Here is a 19,225-nt window from a genome sequence, read left to right as displayed (position 1 = left end):
CACCACCAGCAGGTTTCGAATTCGCATGCAAAGCTGACTCTGATGATGTCGACTCTACCCAGCTGGAAATTTTATGAAGAATACAAAAACGAATGCAACTACTACTTCGATTGGCCGCATCTGTGATCACTTTCTGCGTCTAGCTAATAATATATAATGGATGATAATGGAGGTCGTTGATAACCGTGGTGGAAGTGACATGGGATCTGATTCAATTATAGAGTACGAGTTATCAAATCAAACAAGTAAGTCTCGAGGTCTCAAAAGTCTTAATACAGGAGCACGCCAACAGATCTAAGCGTATATCTAGCTTGGTTTTGAGACTGTATATGCGACCAGATGCACGAGATGAGTTTCTGTGTTTGGTTTTTGGTCACCTGGACTTTATGCACAGTATGTATACGGGGTGCTTTCTTTGGTGTTATATTGCCTCAAATAGAGGTATTTAAAGGCATCGGGACCATTTTCCAAATGGGACATTGAGACTTGACGAAAACAAACACCTATGTCGACATCGACCATGCTATTGAAAGGAACTGTATGAAACTTATTAATGGTGCGAATAATGTTGTTATAATAGTTACGTATTTTGTGATTTATGACATACCCACTGAGTATCATAGATTCATAAGCCACCATACCTAAATTGGTACAGTGTTAGTTTAGTATGCGTTGTTGATTAAATCATGATAGGGCCGGTTGAGTTCTTTTGCATTTAAGATGCAATGGTATAACACACGACTAAAGTAAATACGCAAAATGCACATGCCAAATGTAGTATTGTATAAGCATTTTACTAGTAAATTGAGCTTTATATCTCTAAAAAAATATACGTTAATTATTGTAGTTACATTGTGTTACACTCTTCTGTACATTGGTGCATCTTTCTTTATCCTTTGAGCCAAACTTATACGGGTTATATAAGTATCAAGCAGTTAATTGAAATGAATGTTTTACTCGTCACTCTAACATATTGCAAATGCAAACGAAGTGATGTGGGACTTCTAAAGTATGCTGCTGAATTTCCCAATCAGAAATGTCATGTCACTGTTAATCTTTTCTATATCGGTAGGTATATGAACGTACAAGTGGCTTCCAAATTCTCGAGGAAACATACAAAGTTAATTTGATATCTATTTTAAACAGGTCGGTTTTGATTCTTTCATATTTGCTCGAGGGTATATATAGAAATGTTTCATACAACTTTCGGAACATGACGTTCATATAGTCATGTAGACCTCAAAGAAAACTTGATAATTGAGATGTCTGTTACATTTGTATTTATTTAGTTAGGATGGCCATGCCACTTGCATCCCTTGCCACAATGCCACTAGTGAACAAGCAACTCATAAACATGTTCAAGAGAGCTTCTTTCTTTTCTTATTATTCAAAGGGAAACTACCCCAAATGAAGAATTAGTCCAAAACCATTAGTTTAATTCTCGACTCATAATCTTAGGCAAAATATGTCATTTGTGGGATAAAATATGCATGTTGTGCCGCATACAACTTTTGCACCACAATTAACAACGATATTTCAGTTTTAACTTTAATCTACATCTATGGTTTGTTAGCTTTAGCAAATTAAAATACTGGTGCTAAGCTATGGTCAATTGTAGTTTTTAATTGAGGTATCCAACTCTTTCTTGTTCTAATTGCTCTCCTGGCCTTGAACATGATGACATGAATATTAGTTTAAGCAGGGCGGAGCTTACAAAAAATGCTGAGAGAGAGAGTTTCTATTACTTAGTGTTGCCCTTGCGCATGCGTTTGTTTATTCGTCGATGAAAGACATGTAACGAATTTCCTTATTGCAAGATGACAGAGTATCTTCTGGTCCGGACATGTTCCAACCCTCATTTGAGCTCGGTTCGGATTTCCTTTGCCTTCAAAGTTAAAATCTAATGTTGCCAAATATTTACTTTGAAATTGCGATGGTAATTACACAGTATTTAATTGCCCTCTTCGGGTTTATGTGAGTTGATCAAAACTTAGACGAGAAGTATGTACTGTATGTTTATGCTCGGGGTGGACATGACAATGAACCAACACCGGCCATGACATTGAAAGATTTACACGCGAAGAAGTAGAAGTATGAGATCGAGCGATGCTAGGTAAACTACATTTTAAGGAATCGCATAGAATCGATCATGTCATCTTTAATTATTTTCTATGTAATTTAGTGGTAGGCGGGACTGAATTAATTGTCAAATTCAAGTTGTTAAATAATGCTATATATACGATATTATTTTCAGTGAATTAGTAGTATATTGATCACATCATCATAAACTGTCATTGATTAATTAATTAGTAAACACTAAACAGTGATCAAACTATATAAATATATAATATGTAAATACAAGAGAAAATAGTTTTACAGTGCTAGCTAGCTGAAAGTGTTTCTTAGTTGCATTTCTTAGTCTGAAAACAATGATTTGACTAGTATGGGATATCTAATATCAGTTTTATTCAAATAATTGCACACTTTGTTGGTAATGTACATGAACCTTTTGATCTCATAGCCATATATCATATCTATATATCATTTGCCAACCAATGTAGGTAAGGCATCATTGTCGGCCTCATATTGTTCAACCAAATTTTTTTAATTTGTGTATATACCACCAAAAATGATGGCAGACCGACAGAGGACCTTAACTTATATTCATATAAATATATATATTATCATGCAAATGTCATATTTTTTTATGAAAAGAAAAACAAGTTAACAATAAAGTGCTCTCTGAGGCTTAATTTGTTGTTTATAGATTTTGCTAATCAGAGAAATCTGTTAGTATCAGATCCTCTTCGATTTTCATAATGTAGTTTTGCTTGGAGCACCGCATGCCAACAATATAGTATATTCTCATAATAAGAGGATCTGGAATCTTTCATGAGAAGGCAGAAATAAAGAAATTAAAGATGGATCAAATAATTGGAGTTGGAATAAAGCTGGTTGTTTATAAGAAACGAAGAATAAGTGGCAGACATCGTAAGATTTACCAGTTTGTTAACCTCAGTCGTTTAACACGTGAATGTGGAGATGATGATTGTTCTGGAATTTATACCATCAAGCAAAAATGCACAGAAAAAGTTTGAAAAAGGTAGCATTATTAAAGATGGAGGAATAGGTTATGTCTGTTGAAATAGGAAAAGGGTGATCATTCACGAAGTTCACGAAGTTTAATTGACATACGAAACTCTTTGGACGCATGGTAGGTGCTTTCGATTATTGAGATTTGAGACAGAATATATACTAATCATGCGAATTGAAACAAAACGTTGTAATTTCATTCTCATAACATATTTGAAGTGTTAAAATCCAAATCCATGCGAAGTGTTCATCATGCTGGCAGTACTGTGGATTGTGGAAACAGGTATCCGGGCATTAAACTTTGATTATGCGAGCATAGATTTTCAAAACTGATATCGATGTTGCGATGTAGAGTAGAATCGATCCCCCGACTAGTTTCATATCCCATAAAGAAAATCAACTCAAGAAAAGGAAAATCGTAGCAGCTGATCAAACCACGTGTAGCTGCGCACCTTGTATTTCAATCTATGTATGTCACAAATCATGGGGTCCTAAAGCTCTAGATGGTTGCTTGGTATTAGCCGAGAGAATCTTCCAAGCTTATATAGATTCCTCTACTCTCTGTTTAATTGTCATTAAACATTGCTTATTGATCACTCTCCATCAAGTTAATTTGCGTACGTGTTCCTAGCTAATACAAGTAAAAATTTAAGCAAACCATATATTGAAGTTCAAGACCATGTATGGATTGAAGTAGATTAGTAAATTGGTCGACGTAAGTTCATCAGATTAGAGTGGCGGAAAATGAAGAAGTGGTTTCACTTAACATTTTATAAGTTAAACGCTTTAAACTAGCTAACTATACGTAGTATTTTTTTTTTTTTTATAGCTTTTGTTTAATACACGAGGAACTATGAGTGAAGATGTTAATTAACATCTCTGTTATATATGTCATTTGATTGGAACCTTTTAATCTTTGAAATAAGAAACCGGCCGGTATTCCATTTGTATCTAGTCACGATTCTTATCCCTAGCCATAAAATACGTGGATGTACACAAAGCATGCCGTCATTGTTTAGTAAAATTTTGTTTCATTAGGAGCATGAGTCCGTCGGTAAAAACGACGTCCACGCACTCTTATCTGGATCTTCATCACATCAATATCATTTTATTTTCAAAGTATAAGACAGTTCCTAATTATGTACTGCGTGGTCTTTATCGATATGTCTAATCTCATGCCATACATCAATAGTTGTACGAAAATGATCCAGTATAATTTCTCTAATCTCTAGACATTACTTAAGTAATCCAGTATAATTTGTCCTAACCCAAATTACATGCAGCTAAAACTTATAGTCTGCATGTAATAAGATGAGTAGGAAAATGGGTAATTTTTCGTTTTGTATACTCAGATCCTCCGTACGTATACGTATCTTTACGAAAAATATAAAATCACAGTTCTGTTAGGTGTCTGAGGACAAGAAAGTCAGGCTTGACTTGGAACAGTTACTTCCATTCCATGCATCCAACGACTTCTTCTTTTTCTACCAAACAAGAACAGAGATCTGTGTCCAGGTGACCACAGAATCCCGCCTCGTGTTTCTGGAGTTTTTGTTTCCTTAAAGAAAATAAACAACGAAAAAGGAATCGCAGAGGAGAAAGGAAAGGAATGGCAGACAAATCATAATAAGTGACGAAGTGTCGATCTGTCAATCACGAAAAAAGCAAACAGTTTTAATTTCCAGCTGAAGGACTTGACTGCTGTAGTTTCTATCATTTACCGGTGGTTGTTGCAGATGCGTTTTTTCTTTCCAGTTTTGTTCATCGATCTCGATCACAATGAAAGCAACGAAGGCTACGTTTCGGTCGGGCAACCGTACTTCTCTACCCTTTATTGATTGATACAGAGGAGTCCTTATAATCTTTGTTTTCGGAAGGTGCCCTAACTTGTTCTTAATTTTCATCATCTGGTCCTTGGAGACAGGTGGGGTGGGCAAAAACATTACATCCATACCCTACTCTCTCCTTTACTGCACTCAATCGACTTATTGGGATGAATTATTGCTATATGCCATGGTGGTTAATGTGACACCTAGCCAACCCTTTGAAAATGCGCGCTCTCTCTCTCTCTCTCTCTCACATATAGTGCATTGACTTGTTAACCAAGTAATTACTGAGTACCAATGATAGCATCTTAAACAAACATACTCGCTATCTTACAAATTTCATAAGTCTTCCTAAATTTTTTCCTAAAGAACACCTCTAACAGTTTCTTTATAATTTTCTTATTATAGAGAAGGCAAATCTTTGAGCTATTTTTCTTCTTCAACTTAAACAGTTTCCCTATTTTAGGGAATTCATGATCATTCCTTAAATCCCGACCTTTTATAAAATTATAGACTCTGCTACAAATATGGAGAATTTAGGTTTCTCTCTCTTCACATTCCTCATTTTGGAGAAAGTTATAGGGAATCTGTTAAGCAAAACAACCAAAATCTTTCTCAAAATTGAGAAAACCAAGAATATAGGGAAGCTGTTGCAATTACTCTAAGAAGATAGAGATTGTTGTAAATATACCGATAGTGTTTAGAGAATATGTCGGAGCAAAACACACCAAATTATTTCCTAAAATTGCGAGAATGCAAAATACGTTGAATAATGTATAAGCAATGTATATATTTTATACTTTGAAATTTGGATTAGCTCAAGCTAGTGGTATAATTAAAAGGACAACGATTACATAAACTTCTTATGTATACTACGTACCTATGTTTAATTTTATTAGTTTTTATAGTTTTACAGAAGCATTAGTACCCACTAGTTGTGCGTTTCAAATACTCTGATATTATATTTATGATTACGACATCTAAGTATATGACGTTGGTTTTCATGTTTAACGCTTGTACATGCATGTTGTTTTTGGTTTGTTGCTTTGGGATGTAGTTCTTTTGATGACATGGTTACAATAGTGTTCACCTGGTCAGATAGTGACCAAGAAATTAATAGTCAGTCACCATTAATTTTACATCTAAGGGTTGAAAACAAAATAACTCAACTTAAAAATAATTTTCTCTACCATTGGATTTACATTCAACGATGACTGACCATGAATCTCTTATTCAATTATTCACCAGGTGATCATGACTAGACATGATTAAACTCATTTCAACTATGAGTTTTGTCTGATACGATTTTTTTTGCTTATTAGATGGCCTGTGCAACACTCGGTTGAGTTCATTGATTTGAGATTGTCCTAGTTTGCTATTAGCGGTGGTGCGGTTTGTTTGATTCTTTCGTTGACGTGATGCGTGATGCGAACGATAACTACTCATGCCGACTAGCCACCGGATTTTGGTGAAGGATATCATGGTCTAGAAATTTGGACGTAAGCTAATTTTAGGTTTAGATTGTCGTCACTACGGTGAATGTGCGTGTATAGATCCAATTTTACGGCCATGTGCTCAATAAAGTTAGTTTTAGACCTTTGTAAAAGCCTCTGTCACTCCAGTTAACATTAGAGGTAGTAAATTCTTCCATATATATAACAAAAAGACCTGTTTATATATCAATTAGTTACAAGAACAATTTTAGAGGTCTACTAATAACAGTGACTAATTATTTGACGAGAGTGGTTGCGAAAAGAGGATAGTAAGAAAATGGGTATATATGAAGCAAAATGAATAATCGTATTGATGATAGTCATAGAAGTTTACAATGCAGTTTTTGTCTAAAGAAGTTATGTTCAACCATCATATATGGAACTCTATCGGTAGAGAACAAAACAACTTGATTTAATTATTTAGTTAACAACTGACAAACATTAATGTGATGATAATGACAATCCTCTAATTTTAATTTCTAATAAAATAATACTAGATTTGGTATGACTCTTAATACCTCCATTCATAGACACCCAAATGAATACACCTCCTCTATTGACAAACCAGATATTGTGAGTGTATAATTTTAACTTTTAGGCAAATCATAAACACATACTAACTAAAATAGTAAAATATCAAGAAATTAAAATAAGGAAAATCATATAGTTGGAAACATTTCTTGTGATGGAATGATATAAAAATCACAATCAATACTCTTCAAAAGGAAATCTAATTCATCAGAATTAACATTTACTGTTGGCCGCGTATGTAATCCACGGGCAACAAATCACTTGCCATTAGCCGCATATTGGGTCATTAAGTTAGTTGCATTTTCGTCATCCATAGCGTCACTACTGCTGCTGTTTTCACCAAAGTACCCTTGTTTTTATCATTTAACTCCTAAGAATTTATTATTTAATAATTTATTAACAAAATCCATTGCTACACAATATGACAATATGTAGCAATAATTCCTATTCTGAAAGCAACTCCTAAATTATCATTTTTTGCCATGATTGTGATTGTGTTACGAGTCAAGTATAATATTAAGGGATTTACAATGTGCGTTAATAAGAAAGGCAAACAACAAAAACAATTTTAGACAATGTATAAAAGCCTTTAAATATTGTTTTTAGCATATAATCGATATTATTAATTACCTAGCTAGTTTGATACCAAATTTATACTCCTTGTGTTCGAAACATGTTTTTTTGTGACTTCAAATGATATATTCATTAGAAAATACTTGTGTTCATCCGTCAGCAACAAAGGGCCAGTACAATACTTCAATATTGTAGAACTCTAATTCAGGTTCCATTCGATTAATTGACACAGAATACTTGATTAACTTAGTAAAAATTAGCAAGGGCAAACTGGTCATTGAATGAGAAATGCGGTAAACCGCAGACGCTATCCGGGAAAATTAAACTACCATAATTAGCAGAATACGGAGTTAATTACACACTTCCAAATCTCGACGAATTACCTTCCATTTTAACCCCCCAGGCTCGGCACCCCCGAGCCTCCAGATTCGGATTAAAAACTAGAGGCGGCCCCAAACTCAAAGAACCCACCCCCCCAGTGTTTATCTAAATCACAGCGAGCGGGCCCCCACCCATGAGCGGCTGTCGCGTGCCGCATAGACCCCTGCACACGTGGCATTTTACAGAATTTCTGAGCTGTCACTCTCACTGGTAACCCAAAAAAAAAAAACTGACTTAGGTAAAAATAAAAAATCTGTGGCCCCCACCCACCCCTCCCCGCTTTTTTCTCTAAAGTCCGGAAACACACGCTCACTGTTTTTACCTGCGTCTCCGTTCTCCTCTATAAAACCCAGAGCTCTCTCTCCCACTCGGAGAAACCAAAGACTCTCTCTCTTTCTCTCTTCTTCTATTCTCCTCTCGCTTTTTTCCTTCCTCCTGAAATATTTCCCGTTTCCGTTTTCTCAACCGGAACGGCTTCGTTTTCAGCTCTCACGGATCTCACAGGGGAGTGTGTGTCTCAGCCTCGCTCTCTAGTCCGGATCTACAAACCCGTCTCCGTGTTAATCTGCTGAAAAATCTCAGTCTCCTGAAAAAAATCAAATCAGGAGAGTCTAAAACGAAATTAAATACACACAGAAATTCACTGGTAGACTACTATTATATAGCGGTGTACTGTTATATATATACATATATAACTCTGATTCTGATTTGTGGAAACGATAATGTTGGCGGCGAGCTCCGGTTCCGTTCTCCAACTCCGAACCAAGCCTTCCGTCCTCGCCTCGCCGCAGCTCAATGCCTCGCCGATTGCGCGGCTCAGCACCGGCAGAGCCGCCACCTCTCGGTCGGCGTCGAAAGCAATAGCGAACAAGTTCTTCGGGACTCGATTGAGAGCAGCCGCCGGATCCGAGAGGCTTCACCTATGGCGATCCGAAGGTCCCGGCCGTTCGCCGAAGCTCAAGGTGGTGGTCCGGTCCATGCTCTCCGCCGTGCCGGAGAAGCCGCAGGGGCTGTACGACCCGAAGATGGATAAGGACTCGTGCGGTGTCGGCTTCGTGGCGGAATTGTCCGGTGAAAGCAGCCGTAAGACGGTAGGTGACGACGTCGTTTTGGATTGAGTTTGAAATTTGGTGGTGATTACGTGCATGTGTTTGTGTTTAACTTTTTTATTGTTTGATGTGATGTAGATTACGGATGCTTTGGAAATGCTGGTGAGGATGACACATAGAGGAGCTTGTGGATGTGAAACGAACACTGGTGATGGAGCTGGTGTTCTTGTGGCGATTCCTCACGATTTCTACAAGGAGGTATATTAACATTGATTTTTCGGAGTTTTTCTGATTGGTTTTTGTGATTTTTGTTTCACTTTTGACGGATTTGAATGAGATTAGATCTTATCCTGTTCATTATTGAGTTTTTGTTTTCTCATATTATTATGAGTTTTGGTAGTTTTCTGTGAAAAAGTCTTGTTTGTTTTTTTGTTGTTGAAGCTGATGGAAAAAGAACATTTGAAAAATTATATGTCTACTATTTTTTCCTAATAATTTTCTTTGTTTTTGTTTTTTGGAATATTTTTTTTCGTCAGTTGGTTCTGTATATTTGCCACTAATTGTTGTTGGATTGCTCTTTTTCAGGCTGCCAAAGATATTGGGTTTGAGCTTCCAGCGCTGGGTGAGTATGCTGTTGGTATGCTCTACTTGCCAACATCTGAGAGTCGTCGAGAAGAGAGCAAAAATGTGTTTACAAAGGTAATTTCAATTTTGTAAGTTTGTTTGTTTGTGTTAAATGCACATTTTTCGTGCATTTACAAATGCAATTTCAATTAGTCTTCTCTATTTGTTTGCATGGCATTTACTGGAACAATTTTGATGTGTTTGCAGGTTGCCGAGTCTCTTGGGCATACCGTTCTCGGTTGGCGATCTGTTCCAACTGATAACTCAGATTTGGGGAACTCTGCTCTCCAGACGGAACCTGTTATTGAGCAAGTGTTCCTTACCCCAACTCCGAGGTCAAAAGTTGATCTTGAGCGCCAGGTACTTTCTTGAGAATTTAGATTTATGATATGCATATTATTTGAGCATTTAGATTCAAGGACAGAGATGGTGATAAGATGTCATCTATGTGAATCAGAGAGATAAAGAGCTGAAGAAATGAGTAGCTTAATTCATTATGAACCTAATATCCTGTTTGTGTTAACATTTCTTCCTTCCACCTTTCAGATGTATATACTTAGAAGGGTTTCAATGGTTGCCATTCGTGCTGCATTAAACCTTCAATATGGTGGTGCTAAAGATTTCTACATATGTTCACTTTCATCGAGGTTTGTCTTTTTTATATCTTTCATTCTTTTTGCTGGGAAGTTTTTTTGTTTTTATTTCTGTGATCTCTTAACTCACACTGTCACTTGTTTTTATGCAGGACGGTTGTTTATAAGGGTCAGCTGAAACCCGAACAGCTGAAGGGTTACTATTATGCAGATCTTGGCAATGAAAGGTTTACGAGCTACATGGCCCTGGTAAATATTTTATCCATTAACTTTGTTTTTTCTCCACTAACTCCATACTCCACAAACAGCATGGGAACAACCAGTAATTGAAGAGATGCAAGGTTGAGGAATGACTTCTGAGGCATTGAGGTTTGAATGATCTCTTAAGTTCTTCCACTCCCTTGAATACTAATTGAAATTGGATGCTGGATTGGATGCATTGGGTGAGTTGGTAAGAAACCTCATTATCAAGTAAATCATGTTTGCAGAAACTTGGTGCAGTGCTCTCTATGATCAGTTGTTGGGGGTGAAAATTTGGAATGAGTGGTGAAAAGGAAATTGTGTTTGGTCAAAGTTGTTAGGATTTTCATTTGTACTGGCACTGCAGTATACATTGAACTGGACTGGCGCGAACACAATTTCATGTGTAGTTTTAGGTTTTTAGTATTGGATTTCCATATTTTGAATAGGGAAGATTGAATTGTGTATGACAATTTTGGTTATTTTGAAATTTCTGCAGGTTCATTCACGATTCTCAACAAATACATTTCCCAGCTGGGACCGTGCTCAGCCTATGCGTGTCATAGGCCACAATGGAGAAATCAACACCCTTAGAGGAAATGTTAACTGGTAGGTTACGGAACTTGTTAATAACCATGCCTTCAATGAATTCCTTTCAGCATAGGATTTAAAATGTCCCAAATGAATACCTTATATATATGAACTTTCTCAGGATGAAGGCGCGTGAGGGACTGCTCAAGTGTACTGAACTTGGCCTTTCAAAAAATGAGTTGAAGAAGCTGTTACCAATTGTGGATGCCAGCTCTTCTGATTCAGGTAAATTAGAGCATTCTGTATAATTTATTGAAATATATGAAAGAGAACTAGTATATAACCCTTGTGGAAATAACTGGTTATTTAATTCATAATTAATGTGCACAAATTTGGTTTTTCCTTTATGCAGGAGCATTTGATGGTGTCCTTGAGCTTCTGGTTAGAGCTGGCAGAAGCCTCCCTGAAGCTATTATGATGATGATTCCTGAAGCATGGCAAAATGACAAGAACATGGATCCTGATAAGAGAGCACTGTATGAATATTTTTCATCTCTCATGGAGCCATGGGATGGGCCAGCTCTAATATCATGTAATATATGTGGTTCTTTTTTTTTTTGTGTTTGGATTTTTATGGTGTACATATTTACAAAAGGCCTGCTTTGTTCATTTTTGACTTACTGTAAACTAATTATTGCAGTTACTGATGGACGCTATCTGGGAGCTACATTGGATCGGAATGGACTCCGACCAGGTCGATTTTACGTCACCCACAGTGGACGAGTTATTATGGCGAGTGAAGTTGGGGTTGTAGACGTACCCCCAGAAGATGTCTGCAGGAAAGGAAGACTTAATCCTGGAATGATGCTTTTGGTTGATTTTGAGAATCATATAGTGGTCGATGATGAAGCCTTGAAGAAGCAATATTCACTGGCGAGGCCATATGGGGAGTGGCTTAAAAGGCAAAAGATTGAGCTCAAGGACATAGTTGATTCTGTTAATGAATCTGACAGGGTCCCTCCATCCATAGCTGGAGTTGCTCCTGTAAGTGTGAAACGACTACTATTGGAAACTTCTGTGTATTAGTATTGTTCTCAGCACTTTGTAGTCAATTCTGACAGTGATAAGGTTTACTATTTGTGATATCTAGGCATCTACTGATGATGAGGACATGGAAAACATGGGAGTCCACGGTTTACTGGCACCATTGAAGGCTTTTGGGTATGTGATGTTTGTCCTTTTTGTCATCTGCTTAGGTGCTCTAGCTTTGGTTTTTCTCGTTAGATTTTTCTTGTTTGTCTTATAATTTTGCATATTTCTTCTCTATGCAGTTACACAGTTGAAGCCTTGGAGATGTTGTTGCTTCCTATGGCAAAAGATGGTGTAGAGGCTCTTGGGTCAATGGGGAATGATACCCCTTTGGCTGTTATGTCCAATAGAGAAAAGCTTACATTTGAGTATTTCAAGCAAATGTTCGCTCAAGTAACAAACCCTCCAATTGATCCAATCAGAGAGAAGGTAGTCACTTCTATGGAATGTATGATCGGTCCAGAAGGTGATCTAACAGAAACCACTGAAGAACAATGCCATCGTCTCTCACTCAAAGGTCCTCTTTTAAACATTGAAGAAATGGAAGCGATAAAAAAAATGAACTATAGAGGTTGGCGCTGTAAGGTTCTTGATATAACGTACTCCAAGGAACGTGGTAGAAAGGGATTGGAGGAGACCTTGGATAGGATCTGTGCTGAAGCACGTGAGGCAATTAAAAAGGGATATACCACACTGGTGCTTTCAGACAGAGGTAATTCCTGGTTATTTTTGTTCCCTTCATTTGAAAATTTGAAGTCTTTCATTGACAGCTAAAGTTTATATGATTGGTTTTTTCTAATTTGCAGCCTTCTCCCCAAAACGTGTTGCTGTAAGCTCACTCTTGGCTGTTGGTGCTGTCCATCAACATCTAGTTAAAAATCTTGAGCGCACAAGGGTAGGGTTGATAATTGAATCTGCTGAGCCGCGTGAAGTACACCATTTCTGTACGTTAGTTGGATTCGGTGCAGATGCTATTTGCCCCTACCTGGCTGTAGAGGCCATTTGGAGACTGCAGGTTGATGGAAAGATCCCACCAAAATCTAATGGAACAATATATTCCAAGGCTGAACTGGTTAAAAAGTACTTCAAGGCAAGCAACTATGGAATGCAGAAGGTTCTTGCCAAGATGGGCATATCTACTTTGGCCTCTTACAAGGGTGCACAGATTTTTGAAGCTTTGGGTCTTTCCTCTGAAGTGATTGAGAGATGCTTTGTGGGAACTCCTAGTAGAGTCGAGGGGGCAACATTTGAGATGCTTGCTCGTGATGGACTTCATCTGCATGATTTGGCATTCCCCTCTCGGGCTTTTCCTCCCGGTAGTGCAGAAGCTGTGGCACTACCGAATCCTGGGGATTATCATTGGAGAAAAGGTGGTGAGGTTCACCTAAATGATCCTTTTGCTATTTCCAAGCTTCAGGAGGCTGCCAGAACTAACAGTGTGGCTGCTTATAAAGAATATTCCAAGCTCATTCACCAATTAAATAAAGCCTGCAATCTCCGTGGTCTTCTGAAATTTAAAAACACAGAGCAGCAAATTCACTTGGATGAAGTAGAACCTGCCAGTGAGATTGTTAAACGTTTCTGTACTGGGGCAATGAGTTATGGATCAATATCATTGGAGGCACACACTACATTGGCCATTGCTATGAACAGAATGGGGGGAAAGTCAAATACAGGTTTGCTTCTTCTTAAATATATATGTATCTGTACCCTCTTTGTAATTGCATATTAATTTCTAATGATTTATTTCTCTTCTGAAGGTGAGGGAGGTGAGCAGCCCTCTCGTATGGAGCCTCTTCCCGATGGTTCAATGAATCCAAAGAGGAGTTCAATTAAGCAGGTTGCAAGTGGGAGATTTGGAGTTTCAAGTTACTATCTAACAAATGCTGATGAACTCCAAATAAAAATGGCTCAGGTATGTTCATATAACCTCTGATGCACTGAGCCCTGGATTTCTATGTTACATTCTATTGTAGATCATTGAACCGTTGAGTTCAGATATTTAATCATATGGATTGTAAATTTTTTATTGCACAGGGGGCCAAACCTGGTGAAGGTGGTGAGCTTCCTGGCCACAAGGTTATTGGAGACATTGCTGTTACTAGGAATTCCACTGCTGGTGTGGGACTTATCAGTCCACCTCCCCATCATGATATCTACTCAATTGAAGACCTTGCTCAACTAATTCATGATCTTAAGGTATGTTTATTGTTTATGTTGCCATTAACTGTTTTGGCTCTCCTCTTCACTCCATTCCCTTCTTTTGATTGTTGTTAATATTTCTTTTGCTGCTTATTGAGCACGTCCATGTTTCTTTTAAACTCAATTTTGTTCCATTTATGCAGAATGCTAACCCAGGGGCTCGAATCAGCGTCAAGTTAGTATCTGAAGCTGGTGTAGGTGTAGTTGCTAGTGGAGTTGTGAAGGGGCATGCCGATCATGTTTTAATTGCCGGACATGATGGAGGCACTGGGGCCTCTAGATGGACTGGCATTAAGAACGCTGGGCTTCCGTGGGAACTTGGCTTGGCTGAGACCCATCAGACCTTGGTTGCTAATGATCTTCGTGGCCGCACAGTTCTCCAGACAGATGGCCAACTAAAGACCGGAAGAGATGTGGCCATAGCCGCACTTCTTGGTGCTGAAGAGTTTGGGTTCAGCACAGCACCCCTCATAACCCTCGGCTGCATTATGATGCGGAAGTGCCACAAGAACACCTGTCCTGTTGGTATTGCAACTCAGGATCCAGTACTTCGTGAGAAGTTTGCTGGAGAACCTGAACATGTTATCAACTTTTTCTTCATGGTAGCTGAGGAGGTGAGAGAGATAATGGCACAACTTGGTTTTCGAACTCTAAATGAAATGGTTGGTCGTTCCGATATGCTTGAAGTCGATAAAGAAGTTACTAAAGACAATGAAAAGCTGAACAACATTGATTTATCCCTGTTACTTCGACCTGCTGCAGACATTCGACCTGAAGCTGCACAATATTGTGTTCAGAAACAGGACCATGGGTTGGACATGGCTCTGGACCACAAACTTATTTCTCTTTCTAATTCTGCTATAGAAAAGGCTGTTCCTGTATATTTTGAAACTCCGGTTTGCAATGTGAATCGTGCTGTTGGAACAATGCTTAGTCATGAGGTGACCAAACGTTACAATAGGCAAGGGCTTCCCGCAGACACCATTCATATCAAATTCAATGGAAGTGCAGGCCAGAGCCTTGGAGCTTTCCTCTGCCCTGGCATCACGCTTGAGCTTGAAGGTGACAGCAATGATTACGTTGGTAAAGGATTGTCTGGTGGCAAGATTATTGTTTACCCCCCCAAGGAAAGCAAGTTTGACCCGAAAGAAAACATTGTCATTGGTAATGTAGCTCTTTATGGTGCCACTAGTGGGGAGGCATATTTCAATGGAATGGCAGCAGAAAGATTCTGTGTTCGTAATTCCGGTGCTCGGGCAGTAGTTGAAGGTGTGGGTGATCATGGCTGTGAGTACATGACAGGTGGCACTGTTGTTGTGCTTGGGAAAACTGGCAGGAACTTTGCTGCTGGTATGAGTGGTGGCATAGCCTACGTTTTTGATGTCGATGGAAAATTTTTATCCAGATGCAATCCTGAGCTTGTCGATCTTGACAAGGTTGAAGAAGAAGAAGATATTCTGACTCTTAGGATGATGATACAGCAGCATCAACGCCATACAAAAAGCCTGCTGGCCAGTGAAGTACTGGCTGATTTTGAGAATCTTTTGCCTAAATTCATCAAGGTAATCCCCAGAGAGTACAAGCGTGCACTTGCAAATCTGAGGGAGGAGGCCTCCAAACAGGCAGTCGAGGACGCTGATGAAGAGGCTGAGAAGCAAGAGGAGGAGGAGCTTAAACTGAAAGAGAAAGATGCATTTGAAGAACTTAAGAAGATGGCATCTGCATCTTTAAATGAACTTAAGAACATGGCATCTGCATCCTTAAATGGGAATTCCAATCAGGTAAAAGTTCAGGTAGAAGATGCTGAAACATTGAAGAGGCCCAAAGAGGTCAGCAAAGCTGTTAAACACCGGGGTTTCATTTCTTATGAGCGTGAGGGCGTTCAATACAGGGATCCCAATGTTCGGATGAATGACTGGGACGAAGTTATGGAGGAAACTAAACCTGGCCCACTTGTGAATACTCAGTCAGCCCGTTGTATGGACTGTGGCACTCCTTTCTGCCATCAGGTAAATAACTTGTGCTACTAATCATGTTTCGTTAACATTTTCTAGTCCTGGATGCACCACGATTGTTTTAGATTCACTCTAATGTAAATTTGTTATTTTGATGTAAACTGCAGGAGAACACTGGTTGTCCTCTTGGTAACAAAATACCTGAGTTCAATGAATTGGTGTACCAGAATAGGTGGCATGATGCATTAGAGAGACTTCTCGAGACAAATAATTTCCCTGAGTTTACTGGTCGAGTATGTCCGGCACCTTGTGAAGGTTCATGTGTTCTTGGTATCATTGAGAATCCTGTCTCTATCAAAAGCATTGAATGTGCAATCATAGACAAGGCTTTTGAGGAAGGTTGGATGGTACCACGACCTCCTGTCAAGAGAACTGGGTATGGTTTTGTACAATTTTTTAATTTTTTTCATTTCTCTTTTGCCTTCTTTTGTTGGAGGATGTTCAAAAATTTAGTGCGCAGGTTTCCAGTGCATGAACCATCGTTTTTTATATGATATTACAGGAAAAAGGTTGCCATCGTCGGAAGTGGGCCTGCTGGGCTAGCTGCTGCTGATCAACTAAACAGAATAGGTCATACAGTGACAGTTTATGAGCGTGCTGATAGAATTGGAGGGCTTATGATGTATGGAGTGCCTAATATGAAAGCTGACAAAGTTGATGTAGTTCAGCGGCGGGTTAACCTTATGGCCGAGGAAGGTGTCAACTTTGTGGTCAATGCTAATGTTGGAAATGACTCATCCTATTCGTTTGACCGCCTTCGAGAGGAGAACAATGCGATCATTTTAGCAGTAGGCGCAACAAAACCAAGGTAACTTATGGTTGTTTACTGCTATAGATTTTAATAGTTCCTATCTGGTTGTTTGCTAACTAGCCTTTATTGGTGCAGGGACCTTCCCGTGCCTGGGCGAGAGCTGTCAGGAGTTCATTTTGCTATGGAGTTTCTACACGCAAACACCAAAAGCTTGCTTGATAGCAATCTCGAGAATGGAAACTACATTTCTGCCAAGGGTAAGAAGGTTGTGGTCATTGGTGGAGGTGACACTGGCACTGATTGCATTGGAACCTCTGTTCGCCATGGCTGTACTGACATCGTAAATTTAGAGCTTCTCCCTCAGCCACCACAAACAAGGGCTCCAGGAAACCCTTGGCCGCAGGTTGGTAACCGAGTCTTGGGACCTCGTATGCATGTTATGAGATGTCTTGCGTACTTATTTCTTTCCTTTTCTGTTTGCAGTGGCCTCGTATCTTCCGAGTAGATTATGGGCACGCAGAAGTTGCAGCCAAGTTTGGCAAAGATCCAAGAACGTATGAGGTGCTGACCAAGAGGTTTGTGGGAGATGAGAATGGGGTTGTGAAGGGAATCGAGGTAGTACGTGTCAAATGGGAGAAGGATGCTACTGGCAAGTTCCAATTTAAGGAAATTGAGGGCTCTGAGGAGATAATTGAGGCGGACCTCGTCCTTCTAGCAATGGGGTTCCTTGGACCCGAGGCGGTTAGTATATGGAATTATCATTTTTGACTTTTGCTTCTGTATTTCATAATCGATGTTTTGCTTACTGGTTATTGTGTTTCTTTTTGCCAGGCGATTGCAGAGAAGTTGGGTTTGGAGTGTGACAATCGCTCAAACTTCAAGGCTGATTATGGTCGGTTCTCAACCAATGTGGATGGGGTCTTTGCTGCTGGGGATTGCCGGCGTGGTCAGTCCCTGGTGGTGTGGGCAATCTCAGAGGGACGGCAAGCAGCTGCACAGGTTGACAACTACCTCTGCAAGGAAGAAGAGGACCACACAGACAGCAACTCAAGCCCTGAATCTGATCTCTTGAAGCGGCATCAAGAAATCACCAAGAGCCAAAAGACAGTGGCAAGCACATCGTAGACGTAGATGATGATGATCAAGTACTCATGATTCTAAATTAGAGAACCAAGACAGAGCAACACAGATGGCATCTTTTTTCATTTTGTTAGTGTGACAGACATACAGGGATTTTTCAAACGTGGTTGTTTCATGGATGATCCACTCGGTGATGCTTTTCCCTGTGATGGAGCTGAGACTGGAGGGAGCATCAAGTGGCCGTTCAATGGGGCAACAACTAGCTTTTATTCGCATAATGGAGTGGGGTATTCTCATTTCGCCGGAGTCGGGTATTATAGGTCGTAGGATAATTATTGTCTATAGTTTTCCCCTGGCTCATTTGCGTGGTTGTTTTAAAGGAATAATGTATAGTTTTGGTTCTTCATCAATGATTTAGAATCAATGAAGCATATATGGAAATTATTAGGTTGTTTTCCATCGGCCACTTCTGTGTTGTGTCGCTTTTCTGCAGAAACTAAACGTTCCTGATGAAAACTGGCATAATCTATGAGGGGGTGCCCTGCTTCTCTCATAGAATCAGCCATTGCCAAAAGAAGAACATGTAGGTTTAGATGAACATATAAAATGAGCACAAGGCCATCAAGTTTATTGTGCAATTTCTTGTACAGTGGTCCTTATCATTGTTCAAAGCATAAAACATACGTGTGTTGATCCACATTCCCAGCACCCAGGTTCTCCGTTCACCATCAAATGCATCCACCCAACTGCACGGAAAAAGAAGAGGGAAAGAAAATCAGAACCTGATATTCCAAAACCTGCTGCATTTTAAGTGATGTGGTACTAGGCTCACTATTATGGCATCTATCTCTCTTGCCGTGAGAGGTGTGCGTTCCGGCTGAAGAGAGGCTTTCCCTCCAACGCCTGGGTTTTTCGGTGGTGGTGGAACATCTGACCCTAGACTAGCTGATGATGCATCCTGAGTTTGTGAAGCAAAACCTAAGTAGGAAGAAAACTCATCACTCACATTACTGACTACAGAACAATGTGACATGAATACATGATATGCACATCTCTATCTAATACAGCAAACCTTCATTGTATGATGCACTCACATTACGGATTACAGAAAAATAGTAACATGATACTGTATCATATATATATATATATATATA

At 39.2% G+C, this 19,225-nt stretch overlaps 1 protein-coding gene across 1 annotated transcript; it reads left to right on the top strand.

The window, feature by feature from the left end:
• The first annotated feature begins 8,327 nt into the window (after nucleotides 1-8,327).
• On the top strand, nucleotides 8,328-18,718 carry LOC101309397 (glutamate synthase [NADH], amyloplastic-like). Its single transcript, XM_004307927.1, has 21 exons — nucleotides 8,328-8,988; nucleotides 9,085-9,204; nucleotides 9,532-9,645; nucleotides 9,778-9,930; nucleotides 10,117-10,217; nucleotides 10,316-10,412; nucleotides 10,903-11,012; nucleotides 11,116-11,219; nucleotides 11,347-11,526; nucleotides 11,635-11,978; nucleotides 12,085-12,155; nucleotides 12,266-12,735; nucleotides 12,830-13,699; nucleotides 13,784-13,938; nucleotides 14,061-14,222; nucleotides 14,369-16,234; nucleotides 16,348-16,616; nucleotides 16,743-17,048; nucleotides 17,127-17,394; nucleotides 17,475-17,732; nucleotides 17,823-18,718. Exons 1-21 carry the CDS (start codon nucleotides 8,620-8,622, stop codon nucleotides 18,114-18,116), a joined length of 6,681 nt encoding a protein of 2,226 aa, XP_004307975.1. The 5' UTR covers nucleotides 8,328-8,619; the 3' UTR covers nucleotides 18,117-18,718.
• Nucleotides 18,719-19,225: the final 507 nt, after the last annotated feature.

The sequence above is a fragment of the Fragaria vesca genome, linkage group LG7 (assembly GCF_000184155.1).
Source record: "Fragaria vesca subsp. vesca linkage group LG7, FraVesHawaii_1.0, whole genome shotgun sequence".
NCBI lineage: Eukaryota > Viridiplantae > Streptophyta > Magnoliopsida > Rosales > Rosaceae > Fragaria > Fragaria vesca.
This window is presented reverse-complemented; position numbering and strand designations above follow the sequence as displayed.